At 39.7% G+C, this 18,543-nt stretch overlaps 1 protein-coding gene across 1 annotated transcript; it reads right to left on the bottom strand.

Moving 5' to 3' along the window:
* Positions 1-12,188: 12,188 nt before the first annotated feature.
* rxfp3.3b (relaxin family peptide receptor 3.3b) lies at positions 12,189-15,808 on the bottom strand. Its single transcript, XM_024380292.2, has one exon. The coding sequence runs from the start codon at positions 15,677-15,679 to the stop codon at positions 14,513-14,515; it is 1,167 nt and encodes a 388-aa protein (XP_024236060.1). The 5' UTR covers positions 15,680-15,808; the 3' UTR covers positions 12,189-14,512.
* Positions 15,809-18,543: the final 2,735 nt, after the last annotated feature.

Genomic DNA, 18,543 nt, shown 5'->3' with positions numbered 1-18,543 from the left:
ATGACTGCCCAAATATGCCTAATTTGTTTATTAATAACTTGATGTTAAAAATTGTGCACTCTCCTCAAACGATAGCATGGTATTCTTTCACTGTAATAGCTACTGTAAATTGGACAGTGCAGTTAGATTAACAAGAATTTAAGCTTTCTGCCAATATCAGATATGTCTATGTCCTAACATTTTCTTGTTACTTACAACCTCATGCTAATCACATTAGCCTGCGTTAGTTCAACTGTACCGTGGATGGTACACCGATCAAGAAGTTTTAAGCAGTGGACTTTTTAAAAAATTTAAAAGACAGGTTTCATTGTAGAAAACAATTTTAATTTTGTCACAACCGATTATTTGTTCATCTGACTGCAGTGCTCTTCTGAAATTAATTCTGTGAGCTTTATGTAAGGCAGGGTTACATTTGAAACCTACAGACGTAGAACCATTTAAAAAGTGCTTTTTTGAAAGAAATTGATTTTATGAATCATAAAATCTATGGAAAATGCTGTAAGTATGAAATCAAAAACTAGCAACTATAATTGAAAGAGAGAAGCGTGATGAAATTATCTTTCAATAATTACACTTTTGATGTCATATACAGATAAAAAAGATAAATATTTTACAATATCAGAATTTTTCTCACACATATATGGTTGTTCGTTGCAAGGGTTCATTTAACACTATACACCAGATTTCATGAACTAGATTCAGCTGCGGGATGATTGTTTCTTGAGCAGATGATCGGGGGTCCGGAACATAATTACAAATCATTTATAGAGAGCAAATTGACCTCAAGAAGCCGAAATCAATATAATGTGAATCATTTCAAACTTCTTACATTTATTTGTATACGGTCACATTCTCTTTATTATGCGTGGGAATATTTGGGAATACATTTCTTAAATTAAAACCACTTGGAGCTGATTTCCTGGTTTTTAGTCTATTATGTCCAGCAAATAAAAACAACAAAAATGCTCAGAAAACTTGGGTGTCAAAATAAAATGTGTCAGAGTTCCACCAATTAGGGAACCCTGCTTTACACAGTAGACTTTGTTACACTTTTTTTTATTTAATTAGGCAAGTCAGTTAAAAACACATTCTTATTTACAATGACGGCCTACCCTGACCTATTGTGCACCTCCCTGTGGGACTCCCAATCACAGCCAGATGTGATACAGCCTGGATTTGAACCAGGGACTGTAGTGATACCTCTTCACAGTGCCTTAGACTGCTGCTCCACTCGGGAGCCCGAGTGACTTTGCAACAATTTTTTAAAATGTGTAAATCATAAAAACATTAACCTTGTGTTGATGTCCTGGCCTCCATCTGGCCCACCAGATGGTTGGTTCTCTGGCACTCACTGTAGGAACTGATTGCATGTCAAATCCATATATTCAATCATTAAATCAACTACATTCAACATTTTAATTGAAAATAATATCTCCCTTTTCATGAAGTAGATTTTATTGAATGCCACTTTTTCTGTTGTACTATATTCTAACCAAACCTGCATTACCACTTCATATCAGTAGGTGACACTATGCACTAGCTAGTTGAAAAAGACTGATGCCATGATGGCTGCCTGTCTCTGTATTTGTAAAAGAAGGTAGTGCGAGAATCCATAAATTGTTTTCTTTCTGCATTAGCCATTTATCTGTTATGGTTGGAGAAACGTGTTCATATTGTTATCTGTTTATAATGCTCTGTGGTGGAATTTGTAGATGTTTTACTTTTAAGACCGTGACATTTTCACCACAAACATCTGTGAATAATCACCAGCAGTGGAAAAAAGAAATATGCCAACATTACTGGATCAACAAACTGTCTGACTAACATTTTCAATAACTTCAGAATCCCTTGTCCTTTGGTAGCAGCAACAGATCGTTTCATCTTCTTTAACCTGTGCCAAAAACATTTATTAAGAATCTAGATTTCCATCCAATTGGCGACATGTGCATATTAAAAACAATATGCACATTTTTCCCACCAGAGATGTTTCCATCAAATTGACTTGTTGCAGATAAAAGACTGTGTGATGACATAGTGCACATAAAAAAACCTCATACAGATAAATTCCCAAATGTACTGAATAACAAATACAAGTTGAATGGGTTTCCATTGCATTTTCAACTCTGCTGATGTTTTTCTCAAAACAAATGTGTTATATACATGTAGTGAGTGTGCTCACTCTGGTATTGGCACTTGCGCTCGAGCCAGCAGCGGCAGATACATGATGAGATTATTATGGACTAAAGAGCAAGATCATTTTTATTTGTCAAACGGCCACCAAGCATCGACGGTCATGTCACTCGAATAAAACCCTTGATAATTATTGGAACGAGCATTAAGCTCATCACCTTGCACTTTCACCACCCTGTGAAGTTGATCATAATTTATTTCATCTGTAGCCTAATAAACTGCATGCTTTCCTAGGGTGTCGTAGTGGGAGGACCACACAACATGTAATCGCGTGACTCCAAATTTACTTCGATATGATGGTTATTATATAAATATTTCCTCATAAAAGCACTTCCATCGACATTTCTCACATTATTAATTTTAAGCAACACAAAAAGATCAGACCTTGTTTAAAGTATTTTGTTTTCTCGAGAAATGTCAAGTTTACTGAAAAATTATGTTTCCATAAGGCCTTTCATAGCATTTTTTAAACCGACATGTACTTTACCCACATAAAAAGGTTGGATGTATACCTGGTTAGAGAGTCTAAATTATAAACATAAACTCCTGGTGGAATGATTGCATCAACCTAGTTAGCTAGATAGCTAACATTAGCTAAGCTACTTAAATTACATTTGTAGTTTTGTTAGCTAGCTACAGATTGGATCGTTCTAGCTCATTTTAGAGGACGACTAAACTGCTTTAATAAAGGGATACTTCAGGATTTTGCAATGTGGCCCTTTATCTACTTCCCCAGAGTCAGGTGAACTTGTGGATACCATTTTATGCTAGTAGATACCCATAGACTTCCAGGCACTGCGTTAACGCTAGTTAGCATTGGCTTGTGAAAGTACCTCTAACTTTCTTCATACTGGACGAAGAAACATAAAAATGGTATCCACAAGTTCATCCGACTCTGGGGAAGTAGATAAAGGGCCTCCTTGCCAAAACCCCAAAGTATCCCTTCAACACATACCTTGTTTTCCATGAAAATTTGTTTTCGCTCTATCATGAAGGCAGGCAACCAGGCAGGCAAGAGAGGAGCTGGTGCAAATGTAGTTGTTGACAGCTGTGGTTGATAAGGCACTGTAGCTAAGAGACCCCTGTGACTGACAAGTGAATCCACCTGTTACATCGAGCATGGGGATTAATGTGTGAAATGCCGTGGACAGGGTTGTATTCACTATATAAAACAAATGGTCTGAAATTGGGGAAGGTACTATGTCAACTTGTCCAATAAATAACACCTGCTTTCTTTTCTGATGCTAAACATTTTTCTATGATTTCTATGACTTGAACTAAGAATATGTCTGGAAAACGCTTTTACCAGACTTTGAAAAGTACTCAGGCAAAATGCTGTTTCGCCACACGTTTTCCGGCAGCTCTGACGTAAAAATAAATGGTATCGTAGATTTCATTTGACACAACGTGATGTGTGAGATTACGCGCAGCATTAGTTCAAGTGCTTTGGACAAATCAAAAATACTTTAACTGTGATTAAGAAAACATAGATTTGTATTGTGACGAAATCTTGTGGCTAACTATATTATAAACTCAGCACAAAAGAAATGTCCTCTCACTGTGTAAATATTTCTATGAACATAATATTCAACAACTGAGACATAAGTTCAAGTTCCACAGACATGTGACTAACAGAAATGGAATAATGTGTCCCAGTACAAAGAGGGGATCAAAATCAAAAGTAACAATCAGTATCTGGTGTGGCCACCATCTGCATTAAGTACTGCAGTGCATCTCATCATGGACTGCACCAGATTTGACAGTTCTTGCTGTGAGATGTTACCCCACTCTTCCACCAAGGCACCTGCAAGTTCCCAGACATTTCTGTGGGGAATGGCCCTAGCCCTCACCCTCCGATCCCACAGGTCACAGACGTGCTCAATGGGATTGCGATCCGGGCTCTTCGCTGGCCATGGCAGAACACTGACATTCCTGTCTTGCAGGAAATCATGCACAGAATGAGCAGCATGGCTGGTGGCATTGTCATGCTGGAGAGTCATGTCAGGATGAGCCTGCAGGAAGGGTACCACATGAGGGAGGAGGAATGTCTTCCCTGTAACGCACAGCATTGAGATTGCCTGCAATGACAACAAGCTCAGTTCGATGATGCTGTGACACACTGCCCCAGACCATGATGTACCCTCCACCTCCAAATCGATCCCGCTCCAGATTACAGGCCTCGGTGTAACGCTCATTCCTTTGACGATAAACGCGAATCAGACCACCACCCCTGGTGAGACAAAACCGCGGCTTGTCAGAGAAGAGCACTTTTTGCCAGTCCTGTCTGGTCCAGCGATGGGGGGTTTGTGCCCGTAGGCGACATTGTTGCCGGTTATGTCTGGTGAGGACCTGCCTTACAACAGGTCTACAAGCCCTCAGTCCAGCTTCTCTCAGCCTATTGCGGAGAGTCTGAGCACTGATTGAGGGATTGTGCATCCTGGTGTAACTGGCAGTTGTTGTTGCCATCCTGTACCTGTCCCGCAGGTGTGATGTTCGAATATACCGATCCTGTGCAGGTGTTGTTACACGTGGTCTGCCACTGCGAGGACGATCAGCTGTCCACCCTGTCACCTTGTAGCGCTGTCTTAGGCGTCTCACAGTACGGACATCGTCATTTATTGCCCTAGCCACATCTGCAATCCCCATGCCTCCTTGCAGCATGCCTAAGGTATGTTCATGCAGATGAGCAGGAACCCTGGGCAACTTTCTTTTGGTGTTTTTCAGTCAGTAGAAAGGCTTTTTAGTGTCCTAAGTTTTCATAACTGTGACCTTAATTGCCTACCGTGTCTTAACGACCGTTCCACATGTGCATGTTCATTAATTGTTTATGGTTCATTGAAGAAGCATGGGAAACAGTGTTTAAACCCTTTACAATGAAGATCTGTGAAGTTATTTGGATTTTTACGAATTATCTTTGAAAGGTCTGGTCCTGAAAAAGGGGCGTTTTTTGTTGTTGCTGAATTTAGGTGTATTTGGATTTCATAACCACCCAAACAGATAAATTAACTTGAGGCAGAAAGAGGTCAGTATTGCAACTGTTTACCTAATCTTATTAGGTAATATGTCTGTAAAGTTAACTTTCACAAATTGATGAAAATAAAGGCAGATAAGAAATGGCTTCAGTTACTATTATTGTACAACTATAGCCATTCCTTAGATTTTCCTTTTGCAATTGTGAATACAGCTGAGTAAATGGTAAACATTTTTTATTGCCAATATAATTTATTTGCCTTACAACATATATATTTTTTATTTCACCTTTATTTAACCAAGAAAAGCCCATTGAGACCCAGAGTCTATTTTTCAAGGGAGACCTGGCCAAGGCAGCAACAATCAATACATTACATAATTAAAACATACTATCATGACAAGGCGAGATCCAGATGCAGACACAGGAAGCAGGTGGTTGGAGTCTTACAATGTAGGCAAGAGAATAGTCGTGAACAGGAAAAAGGTCAAAATCAGATCAGAGTTCAGGAGGTACAGAGTAGCAGAAATTCTCGTGGTCAAGGCAGGCAGAATGGTCAGGCAGACAGGTACAGAGTCCAGAACAGGCAAGGGTCAAAACCGGGAGGACTAGAAAAAAGAGAATAGCAAAGGCAGGAGTACAGGAAAACCGCTGGTTGACTTGGAACATACAAGACAAACTGGCACAGAGAGACAGGAAACACAGGGATTAATACACTGGGGAAGACAAGCGACACCTGGAGGGGGTGGAGACAATAATGAGGACAGGTGAAACAGATCAGGGTGTGACACATACAACAATACAGCAACATGATCCAGCCTAAAAAAAAGCATTTACACTTCTCTGTAACAGAGTCTCCCATCAATATTTTAAATTCATTCAATGGCACTAACATATCTAGATGAAGCATGGATTGTAGACTATTCCATGCATCTGGTGCACAAGAAGAGAAGGCAGTGTTGCCTAATACTGTGAATGTCCTGGGAACTTTAAGTAGAAACCACCTAGCAGACTGGGTATGGTAATTACTGGTGGTGAAGGAGACCAGACTACAGAGGTAAAGAGGGAGTTTACCCAAAATGGCTTTGTAGATGAACGCATACAAATGTATCTTTCTGCTCATATAAAGTGAGGTCCAACCAATCGTTTGGTACAATGTGCAATGGTGGTTGAGTGACTTGGCATTTGTAATAATGCGCAAGGATGCATGATAAACAGAGTCCAGTCTTTGTAAGACGGAGGAGGTTGTATGCATATATAACAAGTCATCATAATCAATTACAGAGAGAAAAGTGGCCTGAACAAGCTTCTTTCTAGCAATAAGCGGGAAGCAAGTCTTATTACGAAAATAAAAACTCAATTTCAATTTAAGCTTTGTCACAAGATTATCCACATGAACTGTAAAGGACAACTTGTCATCCAACCAAATACCTAGGTATTTGTAGGATGACACTTTTTTCAAGGGAAAAAGTTCTAAAAGTTCTAGCTCTGGTAAAGGTCATGAATTTGTTTTTTTTTGTACATTCAAGACCAGTTTGAGACCATAAAGGGAGGCCTGCAGTGACTGAAAAGCAGTCTGGAGCTCTTCAACAACCTGAACCAGAGAAGGAGCACATGAATATATGACTGTATCATCTGCATATAGATGTCATTTTGCCGGTTGCATCCCATTTCCCAAATCATTCATAAAAATTGAGAACACAGGAGCTAAAATGGAACCCTGGGGCACACCTTTATTAATCTTAAAAAAGCTAGACTTGTGATTGTCAGTATATACACATTTCAGTATATACACATGTCAGTATATACACTATCAGAAAGATAGTTCCTAAACCAATTTACTTCCCCTTCACTGAGACCAATGTTTCTGAGTCTAGCTTGCAACAATTCAGGGTCAACATCCACAAACAGAGCAGCACAACATTGCTTTTTATCTAGTGCATTAATGATGTCTTTTGCCACTGCCATAGCTGCAGTTATGGTGCTGTGCCCTGATCTAAAGCCAGACTGAACCCCGCTCAGTATGTTATTTTCAATTAAGACGCGTTTTAACTGTGAGTTCACTAGGGATTCATAGACTTTGGCCATGATAGGGGGTTTAGAGATAGGACAATAGTTATTAGCATCTGAGGGATCACCACCCTTTAGCAGTGGGAGAACATAAGCTGATTTCCAAATGCTGGGTATGGAATTGGTCAAGAAACTCAAGTTGAAAATGTGAGTCACAGGTTCAGTACTAATATCATCTGCTATCTTTTAAGAGGTAGGGCTCTGGACCTGCAGATTTTTTAGTGTCTATAGCCTTTAGTGCTTTATAGACCTCAGTATAAGAAACAGGCTCAAGGTTAAAATGGTTCACACGAGGGCCTATATCATAGTTGAGTATAACCGAGCTTACATTAGAGGCCTGGGCCCCACCATTATCAAAAACTGAACAAGCAGATATGAAGTGCTTGTTAAAAAACCCTACAATATTGGCGCTATCCTTCACTTCATTAGAATCCATCATTATTAAAGGGTCAGGAAGGTCAGAGGAGACATTAGAACCTGACACCGATTTGATTACCTGGTAGGGTTGTTTAGGTTCTCTGTGACTATTTAAATAGTCATCTGATTTGGACTTCCTGGTCAATCCTGTGCATTTGTTTCTTAGCGCTCTGAAGGAGGCCCAGTCAACAGGAGCGTTTGTACGTCTAGCTTGAGCTAGATATATCTTTCTATTTAATTCTGCCAAGTTTTCTGAAAACCAGGGATTGTCCCTTCCACTGATTCTAAATTTCTTCACAGATGCACGCGTATCACAAATCGACACAAATTTCATATAATAATAGTCCCAGGCAGTGTCAACATCAAGAATCAGACTTACTCTATCAATAGTATGGTACAGATCATGTAAGAACGCTTGCTCGTCAAACTGTCTAAAATGTCTTTTAAAAATATAACGGGGTTTGGATTTGGTCATTTTTTTATTTCTACCACAAGAAATTGCACAGTGATCACTGACATCATTACAGAATATCCCAGTCGATGTGTATTTGTAAGTGGTATTCGTTGAAATAATGTCAAATAGCGCTGATTTGTTAGGTGGTCGGGGATTCGGTCTTGTATGCGCATGAATTAATTGAGCGAAATTCAGAGAGTCACACAGTTCTTCGAAATAATCCGATACAGATGTATGCATGTCCCAGTTCAAATCTCCTAAAATAATGAATTCAGAGTCATTTAATAACTTGTGCAAGACATCAGAAAGATGTGCGTCTCCCTAAGCCGAGGGCGGTCTGTAGCAGCCGACTACAGTGATGTGGGAGTCCTTATATATGTTCACTTTAACTGCAAGCAATTCAAAATGTTTGGCTTTGGTAATCGAGAGAATTTCAGAGGTGTTAAACTCGGATTTCACATAAATTGCAACCCCTCCTCCTTTACTCATCCAACCCGTTCTAAAAACCATGTACCCACCCATCAATAGAAATCGAGTTATTTGATATAGATTTATTTAGCCAAGTTTCTGATAAAACCATTATGTCTGCATTTGTCGTTTTGACCCATATTCTAATCATGTCTATTTTTGGAAATAGACTCCTGACATTAACATACAAGAGGCCAAAACCGGCTCTGTTTTTAAAATCATAGGGATTCGGTAGAGATTGGATAGTATCTACCGGACCAGGGTTTGGTTGCACTTTACCAGAGACCAACAATAAAAGCATAACAATATATCTGTTGCCCAATGCGTGAGGTCTTTCAACACAGAAAGTAATTCAATAGTTTGAGATTTTGGAAGTATGCCATCAAGTGTAGGTCCAGTTGCGTTTGAGAATAGTAGAAATGTAATTGCAGAGAGACCAAGTTCCTGGTGGTATTGACATGATGGTCTCGTCGGAGTGTTTGCAAATTGTAGGGCATAAAGCGAAGGTAACTCACTCAACCATTGATCATTCAGCCTATTTAATCAGCCTATTTAATCCAGGATGGCATTGAGTAAAGAGCAGGCACAGTGACAGCTACATAATGCCGTTTTTTTATAGGTATTTCAGCACAGGTGTCCAACGATCAGTAGACGTTGTGTAGAACAACCTATATTTTCCCACCGCCCACGGTGCATCAGGTTTTCCAATCTAATTAGGCGCTTCTCCGCTCCTAGCCTTCAGTGCGCACCTGCGCTCGCGTAGCAGGCCTTGCGCGCAGACAGACACTCCTGACTCCGTGAGCAACCAACTCCAGAAAGGTGTATAAAAAATGAAATGCCTTCTCAATCCGAAATGTAAAATAGAGACTGAGATCTAAAAATAATAGTTGTTATATACAGCATCCACCTTCACATAAAAAAGCATTTGCTTCTGTAAACAGGATCAGGATCAGGGTCATTAAAACATAAAAACTCTTAAACTCTGATCTCAAGGATCACACATACAAACGGACAGACTGATTGGCTACCATCTTGCATTTGCCTTTCCACTGAGTATTGCTTATTCCTAGGAAATGCAAACTAGCATATTCAGACTTGGAGATGGCAGTAAACGAGCTATGAAATTGAAACCTATAGAGACATTTCAGCGGACTTGGTACGCTGACTGTGTACACAGTGATGTTACAGTAATGTGCCTTGAGCAGGACAATAGTCTGTATGCGTAGCCCTGAGGATCTCTATGGCCCTTAATAATCTCATAAAAGGTTGTCAATAGTTTCATTTGATCTCCCCCATTACTCCATTACTCCATTTGACGAATACCATCGGGATTTCTATAGCATATACATTATAGCCCCTCAGCCATAGAACCTTTCAGTGATTATTTATTTATTTAACTAGGCAAGTCAGTTAAGAACACATTCTTATTTTCAATGACGGAACAGGAACAGTGGGTTAACAGTGGGTTCTGCCCCCTGTTCAGGGGCAGAACGACAGATTTGTACTTTGTCAGCTCGGGGGTTTGAACTTGCAACCTTCCGGTTACTAGTCCAACGCTCTAACCACTAGGCTACCCTGCCCCCCCATTATGTCTAAAGTGAATCGATAGAGGCAGGTATACTGGTGTGTGGTAGATTATTAAGGTTATGGCGTTTGACTTTGTAGAGATTGGCGGGTTATAAAAGGGTTTAAAATGTGAGATCAGGATAACCTTAACTTGGAGAAACTGAAAATAACCTGTGATGACTTGCTTTTTAGTTTATTTTAGAATATTCATCAAATATACTTTAAACACATCATGTATGGCCCAATAATTCCCTTGGTTTTCTCCTAAATATTTAGATGGTTTTGTTGTCTTGTCAAGTACACGTTGAGATTCAATGAATTATTTATTGACTATAGTGGCCCCTCAGTGGACATACTGGGTTAAGAGCTACACTTAACTTGACTATACTCCAGCATTTTGGATTTGAGATAAAATATTTAATATGAGGCGACAATTCAGAACGTCACCTTTTATTTGAGGGTATTACATATCTATTTTCACCTAGTGGTGGAAAAAGTACTCAATTCTCAGACTTGAGTAAAAGTAAAGACGACTTAATAGAAAATGACTCAAGTAAAAGTGAATGTCCCCCAGTAAAATATTACTTGAGTTAAAGTCTAAAAGTATTTGGTTTTAAATATACTTAAGTGTCAAAAGTAAAAGTAAAAATATGAATAATGTACAATTATTTTTTAAGCAAACCAGACACTTTTATTTTAATTACAGATAGCCAGGGTGACACTCCAACACTCAGACATCATTTAAAAACAAAGCATTTGTGTAAAGGGAGTCCGTCAGATCAGAGGCAGTAGGGATGACCAGGTAAGTTTTCTTCATTAGTGTGCGAATTTAACCATTTTCTGTCCTACTAAGCATTCAAAATGTAACGAGTACTTTTGGGTGTCAGGGAAAATATATGGAGTAAACAGTGCATAATGTTCTTTAGGAATGTAGTGAAGTAAAAGTAAAAGTTGTCAAAAATATAAATCGTAAAGTACATATCCCCATAAAAACGACTTAAGTAGTACTTTAAAGTATTTTTTTAAGTACTTTACACCACTGCTTTTACCATTCAGAAATGAAAGCACCTTATGTATCTAGTCCCTCCTTTTGAAGAAGTCATAAGTATTTGGACAAATTCACTTATTGTATATTAGCTCCTGCCAGTTCTGTCTTACCCTTGGCACTGTCGGTTTTCCAAAATGTGTAGTTTTTATTGTGTTGATGATTTTCCACTTATTTGTGCCAAACTTGTTAACATCACTGCTAAATAAGACAAAAAAATGGCCATGAGAAATAATTGTATTATGCAAATGTATTGGTTGACATATCAGTCATTACATTTGTTTAGCGAAGAGTACATGTATTTCACAGGCATCAGTCACAGAAAATGTTATAATATTTACAGCACTCGTTTCCAAAGCTCTACTTGTAGTTCACAATAAAACAAGTCAATGATGTAAATAAACCCTGGCTATTGAGAGGCTTTGAAGCCACCGATTGGCCATATTGGCACTCCCTAGTAGGAGCAGTCCTCCACAGGAATTAATGGAATTATACAGTATTTCAATTAAATGTTTCCAGGACACAATTACAGGCCCTGAAGCAAGGATTTGCATAGTCTTGGTACCATTTGATAGGAAACACTTAAGTTTGTGGAAATGTGAAAGGAATGTAAGAGAATATATCACAATAGATCTGATAAAAGATAATACAAAGAAGGAAAAAAACATTATTTTGAAAAAATGTTTGTACCATCATCTTTGAAATGCAAGAGAATGGCCATAATGTATTATTCCAGCCCAGTTGCAATTTAGATTTTGGCCACTAGATGGAGCAGTGTATGTGCAACGCTTTAGACTGATCAAATGAACCATTGCATTTCTGTTCAAAAACGTTATTAAGACTGCCCAAATGTGCCTAATTTGTTTATTAATAACTTTTCATGTTCAAAATGGTGCACTCTTCTCAAACAATAGCATGGTATTATTTCACTGTAATACCTTCTGTAAATTGGACAGTGCAGTTAGATTAACATGAATTTAAGCTTTCTGCCAATATCAGATATGTCTATATACTGGGAAATGTTCTTGTTACTTACAACCTTATGCTAATCGCATTAGCCTATGTTAGCTCAAAGATCAGTGTCTTCGGGATCGTATTTTTTGTTGTTGTAGTGGGGACAGCAACATTAGGAATCTCAAAAAATGTATACTTTAAAGGGGAAAAAGTTGTTTTTTAAATCATTTTGTATGCATCAAGTTGTCTGTAATAGAATAAATGTGGCAAAAACAAATGTAGACATTAATAAATGCATTGCTATAGCTCCCGAAATATTTTTTTTTACAACGGTGGGGGACTTTCATGATGGAGGCACAGCGGCATCAACACAGTGCCACCAAATAAGTATTCTAGTGTATAGACTATATCAATTATTGGAATGGGCATAGGCTACAGTCACAACTAAGAAGTAAGATGTTTAAACTGTTTCCTGGGACTGTCCCAGGTACCCTCTGTATATTTCCAGAAAAAAATAAATGCCAAGACCCGGGAAAATAGCTAATGTCGCACTAATGAAATTCCACAAAATACACAACATGCAGATTAGCGAAAAAATTAAAAACACATTATCCAAACAGGTTATCACATGGAAGCCATTAGCCTAGGTATTTACTTCACACAAAGTTGCCATAAATTCAAAGCACACACATAATTGACACCGCTACCCTCCTTTAGGTTGTCACTCCAACTCCAGTTGTAACTAATCTGATTCTTGTCAACTAGATAATTATTAGAATCAGGTGCGCTAGAAGTGAAAACATACAGGATGGTGGCTCTCCAAGAAGGAGAGCTCTGCCCTACAGGAAACCCCTACAATAGAGCCTGTGAAATAACGTGTGCCTATTTGAGCTGTCATTGTGGCTCTCCAGACAGTCACACATTTGATAGGCCTGTGCACAATTCCCTATATAGGCATCTCTGTCACAGTCTGTTAACAATTTACTGTATAGTTGCTGCCCAGATGAGAGCTTCGGTATGCGTGATCAACAGACCGTATGAAAGTATATATGGATATTTTTAGAGTTGGTTCCTGTTAAGATACCTTGACATTTTAAACAATTTATACTCTTAAATCTCTCTGTTGTTAATTTCCTGATATACTATCTGTATAATCATCAACTCGATTTTGCCAAATATAGAATATATTATGTCATTAGTTGAAGGAGGTTATCTAGCAAGCTTAGCAAGTTTGCATGATCAGACAACGCTGTACTCGGGGTGCGCTCTGTGCGTCCTGCGCGCGCTCTGTATCGAGATATGCACTACATTAATTGAGGAACATGATAATGCTCGGAATTTATGGAATTTAATTCACAACTGTGTCATTGGCGATCAAAGATAGTTCATTAGTAAATATCAGTTTAATTTGCTCTGAAATCTTTACATAGTGGTGCAGCCCAGTCGACAAGGTGGCACAGCGCCCTTATTATTTGGGCAGAACCCTGGCATAGTGGACATATTTTGGTTTTAAACGCTTTGAATTGGGCACTTCCGATTTTCGCCGTACTTTCTGGGACTCAAGGGATACATATGAAGTATCCCCGGTACTGAAAGTTGGAAAGTTTCCGGGAAAATATGAATCCCTTGTCACAAAGTTGCAAAGTATCTGTTAATGAAATACTGTGAATTACTGAAAATGACTGACACTTGCATTTTACTTTGCAAAATGGAAAGAACAGTATTTTTCTCAAAATACACCTAGGCCTATACCACACTTGCTATACCACACTTACACACTTACGACAACCAATAGCCATGGAAATCACAATAGGCGTTCAGGCAGTAGCCAAAGTTTTTGTTCGATTTAAAAACAGCTCAAAAGCGCAATGTAACGACAATATACCATTGATTTAGCAAGGTCAAGGGCTTTTCAATCATCTGTATTGTTGAAGCTTTACACATTCTGCGACAGAAATGTAAAGGTAATTCCCGATTGAGCCGACATATACTGCGTTTACTATGAATGCAGTCTGCTAATGCGGGAATATTGCCTTAATAAATGTCAATCAAGCTGTAACGCTGAACTTCCGCGATACAGATTCAATAGATCCCCAAGTAGGCCTCAATTTAAATTATGTTAGGTAGTACGCCATGTACAAAGGTAGAAATCATTTTGAAGTCACATAAGGGCTGAGGCCAGTCACGGAGACAAATATTTGCTTGGCGCAGCTGGCATCTTATGCGCAATTTGGTAGGTTACGTGATATAATATCATAATTTATAAACTTAAATACTGTTAATTAAGAAAAGATAATGTTCTCATCTTAGTCTTATGCATTGAGTCGAGGATTGTTTTTCGAAGCGGTTTAGAGCTCTACTTTTACGCATTAAGTTACCTTTATGGTTGGCTGTCCTCCGCTAATGCGTCACATTGCCCATTTACAATGGATAGTTGACAGAGGTCGGTGTCTATGACATTCAAAGGTATTTGTGTGTCACCGTGGACAGAGGCTTTTCGAGTTGCAGAAAAGGGACGTATTTGACAGCTGTTCGCAGGTGAGGAAACCCGCCAGAATAAATCCTTCAGCATTTTCCTGAACTCTCTTCGCATGAGACAATATAAAACTGGGTTCAAGCAACTATTGGCATGTGCCAGGCACACGGTCACAGGGAAAACATAGGTGTGAACCATATAATAAGACTTGTCCCAGTTCACCACATTAAATTTGACCAGGACGCCCCAGAAAGTGATGGCGTGATTAGGCATCCAACACAAAAAGAATGAAAGAACCACAATGGTAACGGATTTAGTGACTCTGTTACTCCGTTTAGGATGGTTGTTGTTCATACTCCTCAGGCGAACGAATCGTAGGAGCATCAAATAGCAAATTGTTACTATGAGCATGGGGAAAACAAAGGCAATTATGATTTTTTGTAAGTGATATAAAGCCAGCCAGTGCTGGCCCTCCGGGAACCGCAAAAGGCAGAGCTTCTCCCCAGCGATGTTTGTCATATTGGAGAAAATAGCAGTTGGAGCGGTGGCCACAGTGGCAAAGACCCATAGCACTGCGCTTACCCATCTCACCGAACAATATCTGTGTCTGGTGCGGTCCTTTAGAGCCGAGGCAACGGACCAGTAGCGCGTAACACTCATAGCAGTGAGGAAGAAAACACTCGCGTACATGTTCATAACAGTAACGGAGAGAATGATCTTGCACATCGCGTTCCCAAACGGCCAGCTGAAGTCCAGAGCAGTGTCCACAGCCCAGAAAGGCAGGGTCAGGACAAACTGGAAGTCCGTCATGGCCAGATTAAGAACAAAATAGTGTATGGTGGACCTTTTTCTTCCTTGTCTCACTTTCATTAAGAAAACGACTAACAAATTCCCCACCAAACCCGCTGCGCAAACCACAGAATACACGATTGATATCATGATTCGAAGCGCTGGACTGCCGTCCGCGGTCATATCTATGTCCTCCAGGCTGCTGAAGCGGTCTGGGTCCGTAGAGGACCGGTTATAAGAGCTGATGTTATGGTTCCAAGTGTCCCCCAGTGCCGTTTGCATATCCACTATTTCGTTCCAGACGTAAAATATGTTCCAAAAAAATTAAAGATACATAGTTGCAAACATGGTATGGTAGCATAAACTTTTCATACGTTCAAAACAGATACCTGAACGTCTCCATCTTCTCATGTAATGATGGTCCGTGCGCTCTGACCGCAAACTGGCTTTTAAATAGCCTACTGTGCCAGTGGAAGCGTCACCCCATGGGCAACAATTGGTTAACGTTCCTCTGATTGCTGATTGACATGGGTGTTTCAAGCCTGCTAAGGTAAAAGGAACAGCAAGGAACACAACGTATCACAAGGGACTGGGAAATTCAACCAGGTAGCCTAGCAAAAAAGCGTTGGGCCAGTAACCGGAAGGTCGTTTGTTCGAGCCCCCCGAGATTACTTTGTGAAAAATATGTCAATGTGCCTTTGAGCAAGGCACTTAACCCCCACCTAACTCAAATGTAAACCCCGGTTCGTGGGAAAAATTACTGGGAAAGCCCCCCCCCCCGCCCACGCACACACACACACAACCTATGTGTTGTGATAATTGCTTGTTTGATCTATAACCTGTTAATTCATATGCCTTGCGACCGTTATCTAAACGCCGAGATAATAAGAAGACACAGTGGCAGAATAAATTCAACCACACCTTGTTTTATCGCAAAACCGGATAGCAAACTCTGTTAGCTCAAGTTAACGTTTCCGACATTTTCAGCCCACTAAACAACTATTGATTTAGAACAACAGAGAGTTACTGCAAGTCGCAAAGAAAACTGGAGCTGCCTCCACTATTCCAGCACCATTTCAACTTCAGCATTTCAACTTCATGAAATAACCCCTGCCAAGTATAATACAGTGACAACTCATTTCTGTGTGCGTGTGTGTCCAGGGGCTCAACGTTGATTTTAGAAGTGGGGGGACACAGTATATTTTACAAGTGTTATCTTTTGTTTGTTTTTTAGTCCCATCCTTCAGCTCCTTAAATCCCCCCCCATCTATCTCTGAACACCATCCAGTTTTGATTTCCTGGACATTTCTTATCAACAGGTCCCAGACGTTATCTTTTAAGATCTGGGCTTTTTAGTCCCATCCTTCAGCTGCATGGCTGGTGGCATTGTCATGCTGGATCTATCTGAACCTGCAGGAAGGGTACCATGAGGGAGTTTTGATTTCAAACCGATGAATTTGGCATATATTTCTCAACTGTGCTGTTAAGTTTCACAAAAGTTCTGAACCATTCTATTCTCATAGATTTTACATAGATGTTTATTTTTAAATTTACACTTAGTTAAGAGTGTTATTATATTATCGATCAATTGACTATACACCTATAACCAATAGCCTAAAAAATGAACAACTATCAAATAAAGTACAAAGACACCTTTGGATTGTCTTTAAGACATCCTCTATATCAAATTTCAGCAAACCCGAGCCACCTGCACGCCCGACCCGTAACAGTCTAGTCTATAAATAAACTCTCTCCCCAACACAACTTGGAAGGAGGTTTTCACTCAAAATCTCACGATACATGGCCCCATTCTTTCCTTTACACGCATCAGTCGTCCTGTTCCCTTTGCAGAAAAACAGCCCCAAAGCATGATGTTTCCACCCCCATGCTTCACAGTAGGTATGGTGTTTTTTGGATGCAACTCAGCATTCTTTGTCCTCCAAACACGACGAGTTGAGTTTACACCAAAAAGTTCTATTTTGGTTTCATCTGACCATATGACATTCTCCCAATCTTCTTCTAGATCATCCAAATGCTCTCTAGCAAACTTCAGACGGGCCTGGACATGTACTGGATTAAGCAGGGGGACACGTCTGGCACTGCAGGATTTGAGTCCCTGGCGGCGTAGTGTGTTACTGATGGTAGGCTTTGTTATGTTGGTCCCAGCTCTCTGCAGGTCATTCACTAGGTCCCCCCGTGTGGTTCTGGGATTTTTGCTCACCGTTCTTGTGATCATTTTGACCACCCACAGGGGGAGATCTTGCGTGGAGCCCCAGATCGAGGGAGATTATCAGTGGTCTTGTGTGTCTTCCATTTCCTAATAATTGCTCCCACAGTTGATTTCTTCAAACCAAGCTGCTTACCTATTGCAGATTCAGTCTTCCCAGCCTGGTGCAGGTCTACAATTTTGTTTCTGGTGTCCTTTGACAGCTCTTTGGTCTTGGCCATAGTGAAGTTTGGAGTGTGAGTGTTTGAGGTTGTGGACAGGTGTCTTTTATACTGATAACAAGTTCAAACGGGTGCCATTAATACAGGTAACGAGTGGAGGACAGAGGAGCATCTTATAGAAGAAGTTACAGGTCTGTGAGAGCCAGAAATCTTGCTTGTTTGTAGGTGACCAAATACTTATTTTCCACCATAATTTGCAAATAAATTCATAAGAAATCCTACAATGTGATTTTCTGGCTTTTTCTCTCTCATTTTGTCTGTCATAGATGAAGTGTACCTATGATGAAAATTACAGACCTCTCTCATCTTTTTAAGTGGGAGAACTTGCACAATTGGTGGCTGACTAAATACTTTTTTGCCCCACTGTACCTGCTGGAGCACGTGCTACATGTGGGTGTTGTTATCGTTGTCCAGTGAGCGGAGATGAGGCGGAGCTTTACATAGCAAAGACTAGCCTAGCAAAGACTAGATAAATACTAAATACAATTGGGAGAACAAGTATTTGATACACTGCCAATTTTTCAGGTTTTCCTACTTACAAAGCATGTAGAGGTCTGTAATTTTTATCACAGGTACACTTCAACTGTGAGAGATGGAAACTAAAACAAAAATCCAGAAAATCACATTGTATGATTTGTAAGTAAATTAATTTGCATTTTATTGCATGACATAAGTATTTGATCACCAACCAACCTGTA

Source organism: Oncorhynchus tshawytscha, linkage group LG19 (assembly GCF_018296145.1).
Source record: "Oncorhynchus tshawytscha isolate Ot180627B linkage group LG19, Otsh_v2.0, whole genome shotgun sequence".
NCBI classification, from domain to species: domain Eukaryota; kingdom Metazoa; phylum Chordata; class Actinopteri; order Salmoniformes; family Salmonidae; genus Oncorhynchus; species Oncorhynchus tshawytscha.
The sequence above is the reverse complement of the archived record's forward strand: the minus strand, read 5'-3'. Positions and strand labels throughout refer to the sequence as shown.